This window comes from Durio zibethinus, chromosome 6 (genome assembly GCF_047325235.1).
Source record: "Durio zibethinus cultivar Kanyao isolate XHJ-2024 chromosome 6, ASM4732523v1, whole genome shotgun sequence".
NCBI classification, from domain to species: domain Eukaryota; kingdom Viridiplantae; phylum Streptophyta; class Magnoliopsida; order Malvales; family Malvaceae; genus Durio; species Durio zibethinus.
Genome location: NC_143167.1, coordinates 23888184 through 23906324, shown reverse-complemented (window position 1 = coordinate 23906324; position 18141 = coordinate 23888184). Strand labels below are relative to the sequence as shown.

General features: G+C 29.4%; 1 protein-coding gene and 1 non-coding gene across 2 annotated transcripts; both read left to right on the top strand.

Annotated features, from left to right (window-relative positions):
• Positions 1-4407, top strand: LOC111286099 (uncharacterized). The gene is made up of 6 exons (XM_022875897.2): positions 1-380; positions 1202-1316; positions 1786-2421; positions 2570-2681; positions 3515-3577; positions 3975-4407. The coding sequence occupies exons 1-5, from the start codon at positions 298-300 to the stop codon at positions 3538-3540; spliced, it is 972 nt and encodes a 323-aa protein (XP_022731632.2). The 5' UTR covers positions 1-297; the 3' UTR covers positions 3541-3577; positions 3975-4407.
• Positions 4408-4664: 257 nt separating this feature from the next.
• TRNAR-UCU (transfer RNA arginine (anticodon UCU)) lies at positions 4665-4737 on the top strand. The gene has a single exon. It is a non-coding gene; the product is annotated as a tRNA-Arg (tRNA).
• Positions 4738-18141: the final 13404 nt, after the last annotated feature.

Sequence of the window (18141 nt, the reverse complement as noted above, 5' to 3'; positions counted from 1 at the left end):
ACTTACAAAAATGGAAAAAGAAATAGGTGAATACTGCAAAAAAGGGTGAAAGAGAAGAAAGGAAAGGAAAGACGAAGAGAAAAGAATTATAGAGATCCTTTCTACGTCTCTTCAGCTTTCTCCCTGTTTTGCTTCTATTCTCTGTTTTCTATCTCTCTCTTCCTTCTTTGCTTCTTCTTAGTAAAACAGAGAAGGGAAGAGAACAAAAGAAAAAGAAAACCCACCCATTTTTGCAAATCTCTTAGTAGTACTATTTATAATTTTATTTTGGTTCTAAGCTTTTTAAGGGTGAAAAAGATGATGGTTGCAAACAGTTTTGATTTATGGCAAAAAGACGCCTTCTTTTCTGCAGCAGAAGAGGTTCAAGAATCTGCTGATATGTATGTTCTGTTCTGTTTTTCCTTTCATGGCTTATTGTAACTGGTTTTTGGCTTCTTTTTCTTAAAAAAGGAAAAGCGATTATGTTCATTTAATGGGGGGATTGGTTGGTGATGTGGGTATCTTTTTTGGATTGTTTGAAGTGGTTGTGATTTTTAAAAGTCTGGTTTAATACTAGCAAATCTTCATATTATTGAGTGTTTTCTTGGGGTTGTTTTTGGGTTTGATTTCTAGTAAATGTGTTGTAGCTCCTAAATTTTACAGTTTTTTTATGTTGCCTGCTGGCATGTTTTGATGTTCATACTGTATATGCTTATTTTATTTCTCTTACCTGCATTGCTGTTTTAGGGCAATGTTGTCTGACCTGATACTCTACAATTTGTTGTTTTTCTTATTGATGGCTTTTCTCCTTTTTTTTTTCTGCCTCTTCTAACCCTGATGAAGTAGAAAAGAAGACGACAGTGTTTGTTTGATTGTTGAAACAGAAAAACTATGATTAAAGGGTCCATCTTTTCCTTTTGGTTTAAATTTTTTTTTTTTTTACTATTAAATAAGAACCAGGAAGATTATATGCATGTGCTCTGCAAACTTTAATGAAGATGCTGGCCTATGAAAGTTATCTTCTGAAAGAAAAATGGAAAAAAGCGAGTTTTCTGAGCTTTTGTAATGCTTAATATTATCAATCAACCACATAAGAATGTTTTTGTGTATATAAGAACTTTCAGCTTCAAACATTCTTGTAAATACTTCTCGAAGATTTTGTACAAGTTAAATCCGGTAGTTCTCTACATTTTAAAGTATGTACATGGTTTCTGTTTTCCAGAATGGAATCAGCGTATAGGATGTGGATCAAAGATGGGAGAGAAGGTCTAAAAACTGGAGATTCTGCTGAACTCTGTCGAGAACTGCAAACTGCTTTGGGTACTGCTAAATGGCAGGTATGCTACCTTTTCTTTTCTTTCCTTTTTTTATTTTTCTTTTTTGTTAAACTAAAATTGTAAATCCTTTTATTTTTTGCTGCTTCATTCTTTAAGTTACACTTATCACAGTTAGGACATTGGCATTTACTGGATATCATTACTTTTTATCCATTTTGAGGAGGCTTGAGGAAAAGTAATTTATTGCAGTTCTGAATTTGTATCTTGTAACAGAAAAATTTACCCCATCTTGTTCAATTTCAAATCTAGTGTTTATACAGACTCAAAGAGTAGACTTTTTGCTTTGCCAAGTCAAAACAGATATTGAAACTGGCATTAAGCATTCTCGTATTTTTCGTGAAACTTTACATATGTGTTCTTGTCAACCATAATACACTTTAATCAAACTTTATTTTTCCGTTCTGTCTGTTTACCAGTCAATTGCTAATGTTACTAGTTGCTCTGTGTTAAATTGTGGATGTAAATTCAGTTGGAAGAGTTTGAGAGAGCTATAAGGTTGAGCCATGGACATTGTAGTGATGATATTACAGCAACTAGACACAGACAATTTATTGCTGCCATTGAGAGTCAGATTTTCCGTGTAGAAGCTTCATTAAAAGAAGCATTTATTGAGGAGGGAAAGCAACCCCTCCGGTGGGTAAATTTGGATGAAGAAGAATGTGATGATTTAGCCATGTTCCTTTCTGGAACCTCTCCAAGCTTGCAACCGTCTATGAAAAGCACACGTTTAGAGAATTCACATAAGAGAAAGGACACAGATCCTGATTTCAATGCTACTTGCAATGGGAATGTGTCTGAAGTGAAAATTTTTAACTTTTCTGGTAAAGATGCTGAGTGTGTCATTGATGTAGAAGACGAGGAAAGTCCTGGAAAAACAGATGATGTAAATTGTGGACAAGATAGAACAACTGGTGCAAGGAGAACATGGAGTTCACCAAATTTTGGTGCATTGAAAATTGTAATTGCTGATGAATATGAAGATAGAAGCCAAATCAGGTCTGGCGTGGAGGTCACACCTAAGGAAAAAGGATCCAAGCCTTTCTTCTGTAAGCAAAGGTTTGGAGAACTTCCTCAGGCCAAGTGTTCATTTAATTTATGCAATCAGGTAAGAATCAGGGGAGGGGCATCACCTACATACTTTATTTCTGCTTTATACTGATTTTATGCTATGCTACATTTTTTTGTATAATCAATATCTTGAGTACGAATGTTTGCTAAGTTCTCAGAAACCTAATAAACTTAATGTATTGCAGCGTTTTGGCTGGGTTGGTGGGTTACAGAGACAATTACAAAGTCCAGTGCACTTGCAGTTTAGTTGTTCACTGCAACTTACACTTGCCTTAATGATAGCTATTTTTCTAATTGGTGAGCTCTTTCTCTATTTGAATTTGTGGCTTTTAATTGTCAAGTAAGCAAGGACTTTGCATACTTGAAGGAGTATGATTTTATATGTGTATAAACTGAATGTTTATGACTAATCACTCACGTTTTTCTGATAAATGCTGTCTTTCGTCAAAAACAAAAATTCAAAACAATCATTAAATTTTGATGAAGAGAACAATTCTTCTATGACATCCATGCTTTTTGTTTCTTCTCTTTTCTTATTTATAGGGCATTCGAAGCTTTCTTCTTTCTATTTGGCTCTGCTACATAAAAGAAACTTTGAGTTGATCAATTGAATGTTTGTCAATTATGAGCTAATAACTCAGAGCACTTTCTAAAAATGCCAATAATTATCTTTTCATGCTTTGACGTACTCTCAAAATCTGAAGACTTCTAGTTTAGTATTCTTTGCAGACAAAGTTGCATTTTAAACAAACCACCTAGTTATTGTTTATACATGTTTTGCATAGGGTCGAGGTGAATTTTGTGAACGTAATTTTGGTCCATTATAGTATAAGTATCATCAATCTGCAGGGATAAAAAATTACTTAATATGATTGATCCTACTCATGTTTGGTTTCTATTCATGATCTGCCAGTTTAATCCAGATCCTGTTTTTACTTTTAATAATCATTGATACCTTTTGGACCATATTTAGGATTAAGAGTAGCTGGTTTGCCTTTAAAGTTTCACAAATACTTGTTGTAAATTTAGGGGCATTGTAAATTTGAGAATAATTCTAATGAGAACATTAATTCGTGTTCTGTACTATGAAAGGAATCTTTCTTATGTTCATTTTATATAATGCGCTGCAGTGCCTTTTGTACTTTATTCAAGTTGAGAGAGAGTGGCTGCTACGACCTGTTGATCAAGACGAGGTAAACCTATCTCCTCAGGATACAGCAACTCATTTTTTATTATACTCAGCGTGGCAACTCATATTTCATTGTGTGCAGTGTAGTCAAATACATTGAACTAAGCCAGTTTTTTCCTAGGTACTAATGTACCGTAACTTAGAACAGCTTTGATCTTTTAATAACTAACGGTGCTGGATACTTGTTGTTGCTGGAAGAAATGCATCTATCAAACACAAAAAATTTCTGACTTCCCTTTTAGGCATTCTATTTGAGGTTTGGTAACTTTTTGGGGTTGACAGGGGGCGGGGAGGAGAATTGGGGGTTGGAGACTTGGAAGGGTGGGGTTTCTACTTTCCTATGACATGTCCCAAATTAAAGTCCTGGTTAGATTTTATTTATTTTTTGCATTTTGGTTCAGGTGTTGGATCTATCTCCTTAGAGCTTGGGAATTCCTTCAGGGGTGAAGATTGTGATTTTGAATCTCTTCCAAGTTGTTTTCAAGATCGGGGAGTCTGATGAAACTTCCTCTCCAGATGACATGGAGCTAGCTTGGACAAAAGTTGGATGTCATTCTAGATTTCCTTTCCACACACTGTAAATGCATTGGTAGTCAAAATACATACATACATACATACATATATATATATATATATATATATATATATGCTTGCAAGAGTATTTGGTAGCATGGACAGTCCCATTCCTATGTGAGCTAAGCTTCATATAATTAAAAAATATTACATCGAGAAGGTTTGTCACTTGTCAATTGTAGCATTATCAAGGAGTTGTCCTACCTTTGTAACTCTTACATTTACATGGAATTGATATTGAAAAGGTTGTTTCAGTCGTCATTGCTTGAAATTTGCGTTAATCATGTTATATGTATCAATTCACCAACTTTTTTCTTGAATTTTTTATATCTATTGGTTTGGTGAGCCAAGTTATGAATCAAACTTTTTCCTTACCATGAAGTTTGAACACTCCAAGAGAATGAACAATCCATTTCTGGGCACAATGTCAATCTCAAATGTGGCTGCAATGGCATTTTTCAAGTCAATGCTTCTAGTATACATAATTTATAGTTATATGTTATACTCATATCATTAAAGCACCCGTGGCCTAATGGATAAGGCGCCTGACTTCTAATCAGGCGATTGTGGGTTCGAGTCCCACCGGGTGTGTTTATCTTCTTTGTATTTTCCAATTTCACTTTTATCCTGTCTTTTCCTTTTAGCTCCGTTCATAGTTTTTAAGTTTTACAATTACACCATTATCCTATCTTTTCCTATATTCAGGTTTTAGCTCCCTTCGTAGTTTTAAGTTTTACAATTACACCAGCAAAACATGTTTCAAATTCTCCCTCCATACGATTCAAATACCTATTACATTGCAGGATTGTGGAGGAACTATTTTATCCATCCCTTCACAATCACAATCAACAGTTTGACATAATGCAAAAAGAAATTAAAAAAGGTTTAGTTTATAATTAACTAGCCGTACCAAACATAAAGAAACTACATTAATTAAAAAGTCTAAAGAAATATTTATTATATATTTGAAATGCATGACATTCTCTACTTGAACAAATTTTCTTTGGATACAAAAGAGATGAATATCCTTAATCATCATTTGAGCCAATCAATAGCATGGGGTAAAAAACTAGCTACTTCAGCAGTTTAACAACCAGCATGGCGAAGCAGGCTTCGTATCTGAATCCAAGGCGTTGCCCCACGGTAAGTCTTTTCTTTTCATAGAATTCAGTTGTGTTCCAAAGCAAAAAATAAGGTCGACTAAAGTGCAACTTCAACTTATAATAGGCTTTCGAGTCTTCATCAAAAAGCAGAACGTCAATCGCTTTGCCATCCGCTAAGTCCTCCACGTCCTTTCTTTTAAGCCCTGGAATAATGTACTTGTTAACTTCTGCTACAAGCACGATAATGTCTTCTTTTTGGTCCAAATCTGCCTGGCTTATAATTCTTTGAAATTCCCATTCCTCTCTTCCAAACATGGATTCCAACAGCTTATCACTTTCTTCTGGACTGCTCATTGTTTTCAATTCCTTGGTTTTCAGTCCTTAATTATCTATAGATTAGTGGCAAATTTCAATTTCAAGCAAGCCTAATTGGCAACATAGGAAAAGGGTATTTCCAGCATTATATGTCACTGCCACAGAAATGGTGAATATTACAATCTCACTTTTAGACCAACCAAAACAACATATATAAAAGTTAGACAAATATTAAGAATACAAGCGCTAAACCTTAATACAGGAATTTAAGAATGGTTTTCAAATTGCTAGTCCGAGTGGCAATTTAAGAATTTAAGAGTGGCGGGCCGCAGTTGCAATAATTAATTAAAGTTTGTTTAGATAAACGGTAAAATTAACTCAGATTAAAAGTAAATTGATGATAAAATTAGTTATTATAGTACTGAAATTTGATATTGAATTAATGATAAAATATGTATTTATATGTAAAGGATGATAATAAAATTGGTACGGCAGTCGATTGTCCAACCAAAGACAAATGACTATCAAAATTGAAAAATGTCTTCTATTTCCATTTTACACGAAGAACGATTTCACTAGAGTTCTTTGAACCATTGGACCTTTCTCCCTCTAGTTTTCAAGTGGAGTGGCAATGCAATTGAAAGCCCTCAACAACACCGCTAGTGCTACTCAGATGCAGCTAAGAGGCAAAAAGGACTTGGATTCCATCACATCCCCCGTGTGATGGAATTCTAATTCATCTTTAGTTTATGCATATCCAAGTAATTTTAAATCTTGATATCCTACCAAACTAAATATAATTAAAGCTAATAATAAAAAATAGAATAAAAAAGAAAATTACCTGGTATTGTACTTCGCTCGATTTTAAATCTTTGAAAAGAGAGAATAATTTTTTTCTCTTACCAAGAGAATCACAATCTCAATTTATGTCAGCTTTCAAGTATGCTGCTAGTTCAATCTGGTTTTTTCTCCTTCTCTTTCTAGTTAAATGTTAATATGTTTTTCATTGTACATTTGGCAAAAGTTAATAATTAATAGAGAATTGAATGTTATCTAAAATTGTAGTAAGTTGTTAATATTTTGTAATTGTCTACGTGTTACTTCACTAAAAGGACAATTAAACAAAAGAAAGAATTTATGAGAGGTCTTATTGTCTTTTCAAGTGTGGTATAAATTTTGGTAAATTGATATTTTAATGATAAAATCATATCACAATAGATTTTAAAGGCTTGGCTTCTTTTACCAACTTTGGTCATTATTTGAAGTTCAACTTAAATAAATTAATTCATGTAACTATTTTTTTAAAAATTAATATTTAGTAATGTGAGATTTTAATATCAATACCTCTAACATCTTTTCCTATTTTTAGTAAATAACCTCTTTTATACAAAAAAAAAACCATAATTTTTAATAAAATTATAAAATTGCAATTAAAAAAATGATTTGCAAACTTTAAATTTCAAATTTTTCAAAAAAGTATTTTTTAAAATTTTAATTCAAGTAAAAATTAGGTAAACTACTAAAATAACTTTTTTTAAAAATAAGCTATTATACTTTATTATATCAAATAAACCTTTTCATTGATTTGTATCCAAAAAAATCCTTATTTTAAATAAAAAAATTATTTTATGATTTATTTATGTACAAATTAAAGGATTTATTTGAATATAAATTAAAATTTAAAGGTTTATTTGAGTATAAAATAAAAGTCAAAGGCATTTTTAAATGTAATAAAATATAAAAATTTATCTAAGTAACATAATAAAATTTGAAAAAAAATTTTTGTAAATAAATTTAAGAAGCCTACTCTATGATTAAAGTTGAAATGCAAATGTCCCCATAAAATTTAAAACGTAACATTTAATTATTTTATAATTTATTTTATTAATATTTTATCAAAATTATTTATTTATTTATTTTTATTTTAATTCATTTTTTTTTAATTTATTCTCTCTCTAAAATCAAATCCTAGTCCCAGCCTATGAAAATCCCTACCCAGATTGCTAGCTCCGTCAACAATGAGGTTTCAGCCTCTAGATTTGTCGATGACCTTCATGGCTTTAATTACGATGCTCATCCCTTGACAACGGCATCAGAGTAGAGGACACCGTCATTAATCCCATCTACGTCATTGTTATCGGTGGTTTCGACTCTGACTTAGTCGTCATTCAATGTGCCGATGGCGCCATCCAACTCATTCTCTCGTTTCGTGGCCAAGTCTATGTATTCGATGCTATTACTCCTGAGAAGGTATCATCTTTTTTTTTTTTTATTAGGCCAATTAGGATTTGTTGAAATGTTTGATTTTTGAAGAACCACAAATCAATGGCTTAAATTGAGAGAGATATGACTTCATTTTCACTTATTTTAAGTTATCAAAGCAACAGGCAACTTTAAAATTATACTTTTAACCTTTTGCGTTTTTATATTTTCCCCAATTAAGTGCACAATGTAAAGATTCTCATTTTGATCAAATTTTTGCAATTTCATGTGGTGTTATTATTGCTTGGTGGATGTGAACTTACTTTAGCTCCCTATGGTTTTGAAATGTCATCTCAGAACCAAAGGGTAATTCTTTTAAATTTGTTGAATTTAGATATTATTTATTTTTTTAATTTTTTAATATACCTCTTCTATTTTCTGTTTAGGGTGTTGTGGATTTTCCAAGAGGATCTAATCAATCGCACAAGGTAGCCTAGTTAGATAGGTTTCATCAGAAGAGAAAAGAACGATGCCTTGATAAGAAAGTCAGATATAATGTTTGCCAAGAAGTTGCTTTTAGGTGTGCATTTTCCTTCCCTTAAATGCAATTATTTAGGCTGGCTATACTAGTAAAGTTTTTAGAGAGAAATGATGAATTTTTAGAGGGAAAAAATGAATTGAGATGAAAAAAAAAAAAAATTGACTAGCGATCTGGGCAATGTTGTAAAGATTCTAATGGTTTGAAAGTTACTATTTGATGATTGGTCTAAATTTAGAGAGAAAATTGATTTGGTTTTTAGAGAAAAATGATGAATTTTTAGAGGGAAAAAATGAATTGAGATGAAAAAAAAAAAAAATTGACTAGCGATCTGGGCAATGTTGTAAAGATTCTAATGGTTTGAAAGTTACTATTTGATGATTGGTCTAAATTTAGAGAGAAAATTGATTTGGTTTTTAGAGAAAAATGATGAATTTTTAGAGGGAAAAAATGAATTGAGATGAAAAAAAAAAAAAATTGACTAGCGATCTGGGCAATGTTGTAAAGATTCTAATGGTTTGAAAGTTACTATTTGAAGATTGGTCTAAATTTAGAGAGAAAATTGATTTGGTTTTTAGAGAAAAATGATGAATTTTTAGAGGAAAAAAATGAATTGAGATGAAAAAAAAAAAAATTGACTAGCGATCTGGGCAATGTTGTAAAGATTCTAATGGTTTGAAAGTTACTATTTGATGATTGGTCTAAAATTAGAGAGAAAATTGATTTGATTTTGGGAGAGAATAAATTGAGAGGAAGAAAAAAAAATAAAAAGAAGTGGAGAAAATAATGGTTTTGGGTAAAAAAATAAAATAAATAATAAGATAATTAAATATCATGTTTTAAATATCGAAAAATATTTTTATTTTGGTTTTAACCATAAGATATATTGATAAAGTTTATCCTTTTTTTTTTTCTGTTATTTTAGCCTAAATTAATGTTTCAAAGTTGAATCTATTTGATAAAAAAAAAAGGTCAAACATAGACAATAAGCAAGAAGTAGCATTACTTGGTGGAAATTATTTTCAAAATATGAAAATTTTAAACAAAACCATATTAAGCTATTTCAATAGCTTAAGGTAATGTTTAACGATAAAAATGATTGATTTTAAACTTAAAGAATTAATGTAAAAAGGCATATCATTGGAGTAGTTGATTGCCTTAGCGAGAACAATCACTGTCATGTTTTTACCTTAGAGAAGTAGTCAAGTGCTTATATTAAAGGAATTAATTGCCTAGCTTAGGAAATCGATTGTTGTGATTAGAATTGATTGCTTTATCGATTTTGAGTATTATAGAAAAGAGGGTAGTCAACTGCCTTAAGACAGAAGTCGACTACCTTATCTCATAAAATAGAAAAAACAAAAAGATAGTTTACTGCCTTATAAGAGAAGTCAACTACTCTGGTGAAAAATTTTAACTTTTTAAAACGTGAAAATTAATGTCTCTTAAAGTGAAAAAAATTAATCATTCAAATGAATTACTTCATCTTTTATGATTTAAAAAGGTATTTTTTTAATTTAAAAAATAATTTTTTATTGAAATAACACAATTAAAGAGTTACAATTTTAAAATTTAATCTCTATAAATAGAGACGGTGAGTGTTCATTTGGAAGTGGTTCATTAGTGCAATGATTCAAGAATCCCTCTCTTTTCTTCCATTCTTTTACAAAATGATGTTAGTTACTTTGACATTATTTTTGTAAAATTTAATATTCAAAGTTTGATATATTTACCTCTCTTAAAAGATGTTTAGTGATTTGATATCACAAGTATAAGGTAAGAATGAAATAAGTCTTAAGAAAATGATATTCTTTTATAAAATAAAATTTTATTGTATTTTAGAAAATTTCGATTTTGTTTTTTTTGCATATTATGATTGGTAAGAACAAAATAAACTTTAAGAAAATGGCATTTGTAAGACACTTTAAAGCTATTTATGTTCATGATTAAAGCTTCCTATCTTATGCTCAACACAAAGCTTGAAGGGAAGATTATAAATAAAAGATCATTTACAACAAGTTCATGGAGAAGCAAGCTTTATACCTTAAATTGTAACTAACATTACTTTCATGCATATTTTTATCATTTAAACGTGCAGGATCTAAAATCAATTGGATCCCATATGGTGATTGTGTAAACTGAAATTATGTGAAGAAATCTCAACTTAGATTTTTAAAAGTTCCGAATCACAGGTTCAATTTTAAGAAACACGGAATTGGCGTATTTTTCTCAATTGCAATTTGCTTACAATATGCCGAGGAAATTAGAAAAGAAGTTCATCTTCCTTTACGGAAACTGATTCCATCTTTCACTTGTACTAGAATTAATTCTCACTGAAATAGATTAATTATTTTAATATAAAAATAATAAAAATAAAATAAACAAAAATATTGTATAAATATTAAAATTTTTAAAAATATATAATATTTCATATATTATGATTATATTTTTTGTTATTTTTTCATGTATGTTATTAGTATTGTATTTTTTTAATTATGTGATCAAAATATATGATTTTTTTATTTTTTTAGATTATAAAGTTTTTTATAAAAATATTTAAAATAAAAAAAAAAAGAAAAATAGCTTAATTTTAATTTTTAATTTTTATATCTTTTTATATGTAAATTTAAATTTATCATTATTATTTTATTTTATTTTATATTTTTATAAATAATAAATGATAAAAACTCAGAACATATGAGCAGAATATCCAATTATAATCTAACATCAGTCAGATTCACACATTCTTTTTTTCAAATCTAATTAAAGCCCAACTTCACCATGTCCTAATTCAATTAAAATCCAACACACTATAATATGCCAATCCCAATAACTTAATAAACTTTCTTATCAACTAATAGCTATTTGATAAATTAAAAGTAATTTGGTAACTCAATTGTGAGCTACCTTTTAATTGTGAGTTATCCTCACTTGCGGACAACTTTTATTTTATGTTATTAATTAATTTATATATGAAAAAAATAATAGTATCCTCTCGACATTTATCCAAAACTAATAGCAGTTAATCTTATACTATCTTAAAAGGTCTTGTATAAATGATTTTTATTCTTAATTAAATTTTATTATTTAAAATGTTGAAAAGTTTAGATTTTTTCTTATATTTTGGTAAAATTTTGAGAAAATTCCCTCACTTTAAGGTAGCTTTTAGTATTATTTTCAAGAGCTATGTGGTGATCTAATTACAATGGTAATAAGATTATCAAGATAATTTAAACATTAGTGATTATAGATTATTATGTTTGGTGTAATATTATAAATTACTATTAATCTTAAATCACTATGTTTGATATTATATGAAAAAAATTAAATCATAGAGTACATAATATCTAAAATAACCTTGTAAAAAGAAAAACAAAAATTAAATTATAAAATGGTTAAATGTTATTTTATAGAAAACTACAAAATATAAATCAATTTTGATTAAAATTAATTCTAAAGAATTATTAAATAAATTCATTATATTTTTTAATCAATAAAAATTTATTCAATTGTAACAAAAAAATAAAGAAACTTCTTTTAAAATAAGTGATTAGAAAAACCGATTTTTGAAAAATTTTACTAGTCATCTTTTTGGATCAATGTTATTAAATTTTTTGCCAATATAAATTAGTCAAAAATAATATTAAAAATTACTTTCTCATAGTAATAAAACTTTCTTATCCTTTAAATTGAGAATCAAATCACTCATTAAGATAGTGATTTTATTATCACAATGATTTAATATTATTACCACATAGGATTTCTAAATTACCACTAAACAAGGTGATGTAATTATCAAGTGCAAATCATTATAAACTTTTAGACTGATAACACCATACCAAACACTATCTAAGAGTATTAAAAAAACTTATTTATTTTCTTGAAGATGATTTTTTTTGAATTAATTTAAAATTTTATAAAAAAATGTTCTTTCTTATTTTACCAACCTTTATTTTTACTAAATATTTTATTAAAAAAATAAATGAAATATTTTTATTGAAATACTTCTAAAATCTTTTAAACACTTTTGGTAAGATTCTAAGAAAAATCATGCATAGGAATTTCAAGCACCAGCTGCAATTTTCTTTTAATTTCATCATTGAAAATTATTCTATTTATTTCTATTTTTTAAATTTACATGATAGAAATAAATAAATATAATTATAAAAAATTACAAATTTATTTTTTCTAACATATTTTTTAGTTTTTTATAATGTTGTCAAATGATTAAAACATGTTCTTAATATAAACTTTTAAATATGTATGTAAATAAAAAATAAACAAATAAATAAGTAATCAATAAATAAATATAAAACTAAAAGGAAAAAAATAAAACAAAATAAAATAAAAAATAAAGAAAAATTGATTGTCGTAGGTCCAAAACAGAAAAAATACCAAAAATTATTTCTCCAAATCACCCACCAATTTAGTTTATGTCTTAATTAATTATTTAATAGTTTTGATATCTTACTTTAAATGTCTTTAAAATTAAAAACTCTCACATTTAAGATAGCTTTAATATATTATTATAGTTTATCATGTAATCTTGATTATAACCATCTACCATAAAATCTTAATTTTAATAAATATTTAGATTTTATTTTAAATATTTGAATTGGATAAGTCTAATATTTTATTAATAAATTTGATTTCAATTGAAATTTTGATGATTGCAGTTAAATTAAATAAAATCCCATGATAACTTCGAGGAATCAAGTCCGGATTAGAATTCATATTTGAGTGAGATTTGGGGTGGGTTGTTGTTTGACTTTTTTGGACTGACGATAGCTATTATTGAAAGGAATATTTTCCACAATAATTTTATTTTATAAATTGTAAATATACTTATTGTTCAATCTAGTTCTTGTCCTTTTCCTTTTTTCATATATTTATTTCCTTTTTGTTTCAAGATAAAATATATATTTGGTAAATTATAAGCATTTCCCAATAGTTTAAAACTATATTTAATATAGTGTGGAAGAAAATTGGAGGGAAGGAAAAATGTGAAAAACGAAAAAAGGGAAGGGAAATTGTTTTTAATATATATTTGGTATGGAGAATAAAAATATAGGAAAAGAATACTTAAAAAATAAAAGGAAAGAATGAATTTGAGGGTAAATTGCAAATAAAATGCTTTACTAAAGTTGAATAGATATTTTCTACCTATTTTTGGAAGAATTAGATTTGAAAAGAGGAAACTTGTACAAATCCATACGTTTTCTTTGACTTTTCTTATTAACAGAACGAGAAAATTTACAAAGGAGCGTCATATATTTACATAAATGAGGGGTTTTTAATATTAAATAATGAAATCATATAATTCCTTTATATAGAAAAAATTATAAATTCTTGTTATAATAAAACATTTGGAAAATATATAATTGGTACATTAATCAATAAAATATTGTTGGAAAACTTTATACTACTATTTCTAATGTTTAATTTTAGATAATAAGTTCATGTATATATTTGAAGGAAAAGATTTAGATGAGGGATTTTAAGAGGTGTTTTTCAAATTATCTTAAAAAATTTTGAAATTATTAGATGAAATTACCTTGTTTGTTAAATAAAATTTTGACTTGTTAAAATTCTTGAAATTTAAATGAGGGATTTTAGAGAATTCAAATTCTCTTTTCAAACTATACCTCAAGAAGTGAAATTTGTGAATTATCTCATTTTTTTTAGTAAGAAGCCCACTTACTATGTTTCTTTTTTTTTTTTATGTAATTTTTATTTTATTCAATTCTAATTAAGTTCATTTTTTTTATTTTTAATAATATCTATACATTTTTACAAACTAATAACACTCGTATTGTATTTTTTCAATAAATTTCTTTTTATCTCTAATATCACTAATTTTCTATTATAACTATTTTTTTCTATTCAAATTTCAGTATTCAATTTAAAAAAAAAAGTTTATCCAAACAATGTAATTGCTAGTGATGTTGTTTTGAATTGATACATTTTAAAATATTATCATTTCAAAAATTTTTGCACTCCTATTTCAAATTATGTTCAAATAAAAATACATGTTTGGTTTATTAAAATAATTTTTCAAATAGAAATTAATTAGATTGAGCTTAAGTAAAAGGTACAGTGACTAATGGTTAAGAAGGTTTCATGAGGATGTAAATGTCTTGATTTTGAACAAAAAAAAAGTACAAAACATGTTTAGGCTGGCCTAAACATGGGTATAAGATGTAAGGGAACCGGCTTTCCAAATAGAAGACGCGGTTGATTTCTTTTCAAGAATCTAAAAAAAAAAAAAAAAAACGGCCGTGAGATAGCATCAAGGATTCAAGATATCAAAAGATCAGTGCATCAAAATTGGCACAAAAATGGGAAAAGATATGGATTCAACATCTTAGAGCGAGGAGAAACAAGCCGAAGTGGTGCTGAGAGCAACACAGGGCGTGACCCTCGAGTGGAGTATCCATTTTGTGGACAATGATTCACTTGTGGGCTTTGATTCTTCTACAACAAAGTGTTCTCTAAAAGCATGGTACTTTCACTTGTGGGCATGGGAAAAATTGGTAACTCTTGCCAAGAAATTAAGTTTTTGATAATCAAACTATCTTTTGGCACTATGATTGTAATGCTTGGATCACGGCATCTCAATCTTACAATTCGAAGGAGTTACTGAAGAAGATGATAAAACAATTTTATGACAGAAGAAAAGAGACCCTTCTCGACGGGATTGAGGCAATGGATGAGAACATGCTCATTAGCATATGCAGAGAATTCTTACAGGAAAAGAGATAACTCATTGTGTTTGATGATTTGTGGAAGGAAAGCTTCTGGCTAGATGTAGAATATGCTTTATTGGAAAACAATAAAGGCAGCAGAATTATGATCACAAGAAGAAATGTTCGAGCTGCTGAATTTTGCAAGAAATCTTCACTTGTTCTCTGTCTCCAAGATTGGCTCAACGACTGTTATGCAAAATTGCTTTCCAGTTTAACCAAGAGAAGCAATATTGTTCCCTGGAGTTGGAGTAGTTGTCTTTTGACGTTGTCAGAAGGTCTACCCCTTGCAATGGTAGCCATTGGAGGACTTCTAACATCCAAAGGGAAAAATGGTTCAGAGTAGAAACGTTTGTGCCATAATATTAAAGCACAATTGGATAGCAATCCACATCTCATGTATATCACAAAAATTCTTGGATTTAGTTATCACGATCTGCCATTTTACCTTAAATCTAGTTTCTTCTACTTGTGCAATTTCCTAGAGGATCACTCCGTGAATTGTGCAAGATTAATTCGGATGTGGGCTGCTGAGGGTTTTGTGGAGAGAAATCAAGGCATGACACTAGGAGTTGCAAGAGAATACTCTATCAAGCTCATTCATAGGAATTTGGTCGAAGTTGCACAGATGGATTCCATTGGTAGAGTTAGAGGATGTCGATTCCATGATTTGATGCGTGAGGTCATTCTTTCCTAATCTGAAGAACCAAGTTTGATTCAAACTTCACCAAGATATCTGATAGCTACTAATGGATAGGTTGACATCTCTCTATCTTTAACAGAGCAAACAATTCTTCAAAGCGTGTTGGAAAGTTTCAAACTCATTCAATTTTTTATTTTTTAAGGTAAATGACTTAACTAAATTTTTATTTCCTATATTGTCCAAAAAGTACTTTCAAAATATTGAAAGAATTAGATTTTGAAGGAGCTCCACTTGATCACATACCTGAGGAGTTGGGAAATTTGTTGCATTCGAGATATTTAAGCCTAAGAAGTACGTAAAAATGTGAAGAGGCTTCCCTATTCTTTTGCTAAGTTGCACAATCTTCAAACTCTAAATTTAAAATGGCCTCTCGTGCGTGAGTTATCCATGATGATAAGCTAGCTTTGCAATTTGCAATACCTTGCGGCCTAGCTACTCTGTAGATGAGATAGTGATTACAATATCCACACTCGACGGGGCTGAAGATTCATGGAAGTAATGGGAGTTTACAATATTTAGAGAAGCTTTACAAAGTAGACTCGGAGGGCGCGCAGACAGCTTCTAACTTTTCTAGTGAACTAGGAAGGTTGAAGCAGCTAAGAGAATTGGGATTATTAAAATCTCAAATCGGAGTATGGGATGGCCTTTTGCTTTTCTATAGAGCGGATGACTCAGCTTCGATCACTATGTATTTCGTCGGTAAAAGAGGATGAATATCCTTAGTTGCAGTCTTGGCTTCAAAGCCTTAGGCTACATGGACCATTGGCGACATTTCCTGATTGGATTTCAAAATTGGAATTGGTTTACAATGGAGTAGAATATCAGGTGAGTCGTTCTGCCTAAACTATCCTAACTATGTCTTTGCAAGGGATACTATGAATTGCATTTGGAAGAAGGGACATCCGCAGAACAAACTAAATTCCTCTTATCTGCATCAACATCAAACACAATAAGTGATAACTTTTACCGCATTAATGAACTGCTGTTCATGGTGTCATTGTTATATTCGTTGGTTTGTTTATGTTCATTGTTTGTTGTTTCACCTTCATGGTTGTTGCATCATAAAAGATGACTCTGTAATTTCTACCGTTTAAGAACATTTTCTTTCAAATTTGTTGATCAAATTAATATGATTGAGAAATACGTAAGCTCAAGGAGATCAGCAAAAACCAGTTTAGACCATTTGGAGTTTGGCTAATGCGGAGTTAACCGGGTATAAATTCATAAATGTTCAGAATAAAGTATCAAGAAGCTCTACAGCAATCAAGCATTCCTGTTCGTCACGGTATAAAAGAAAACTCTAAAATTCCGATGTCCTAGCCACACTCAAGAAAAATCAGTTTTGTGAAAGCAAATGAGTAAAGCCAATCTCATTTTACATCCATTTCAGTTCTCTGTATTTAGATTTTCTTTTAGCACATTTAACAAAAGATCATGAAACAGACAATTGGTTCAAAACATGAACCAAAAGGATGCAGATTAAAAGTGAGCCTTGTGACACTAGAAAAAAGCTTTGATAATACCTTGTTATTAATCAAGACAAGGGAAGAAAACAAAAATGGTTTCCTTCAGTCAAATCCCAACATCTGAAAGGAAAGAAAAGATCAATATAATGAACTACTAATGGTTTGATATAGAGGAAAGGTGAAACGAATCATTAACAACTAGCAAAAAATTGATAGCGAGAAGAAAAAAAGTAACATAATAAACATGATTAACAGCACTAAACCAGTAAATACTAGTAACTAGCTATCTCCATTAATAAACATAATACGATAGAATAAAATACCAGTTAAATGAAGCAAAGAAATCATAAAAATAAACTCTAATTAAAAAAAAAAAAACATAAGCATGAACAATAAGTAACAGATAGAATAAGAAAGTAATTAAATAAGATGAATAGAAAGCAGAAATACAAGAGAGACATTCGATGAGTAAGTGATGTATGGTATGTCGGAAAGCTCCTCTGTCTAGTTTTCTACTCCTTCCTATTTCAACAATATTTTTTATTCCCATTTCCCATGCATCTGATACAAAGAAAATGATTAATTTCATATCACAAAACAACCAAGAATCAACTTAAAACAAAATTTGATAAAGAAACTACGATGATTCATTGCAAATTTGTGCTAGTGTTTATACATGGTATGAACTGAAAAATTTAAAAAAAAAAAAAATGAAGTCAATAACCCTTTTTCTCAAGGGAGATTGTTCTCAAATTCCTAGGATGTATAGAACTCATTGATCAATTTCAAACATAAAGCATGAACCCCCAATGGTTGTGGCACGGGAGGGTCAATTAAGAAGATGTTATCTACAAATTGTCAGCAAAATAATTTGTTTGGATCCAAAGATTATGGATTGGCTCAATGATAGACAACACTGGCAGCG

Coding starts and splice junctions, on each gene's coding strand:
- LOC111286099 (XM_022875897.2), top strand. CDS start 298: ATGATGGTTGCAAACAGTTTTGATTTATGGCAAAAAGACGCCTTCTTT. Junction 1,317..1,785: donor TGGGTACTGCTAAATGGCAG/GTATGCTACCTT, acceptor ATGTAAATTCAG/TTGGAAGAGTTTGAGAGAGC. Junction 2,422..2,569: donor CATTTAATTTATGCAATCAG/GTAAGAATCAGG, acceptor AATGTATTGCAG/CGTTTTGGCTGGGTTGGTGG.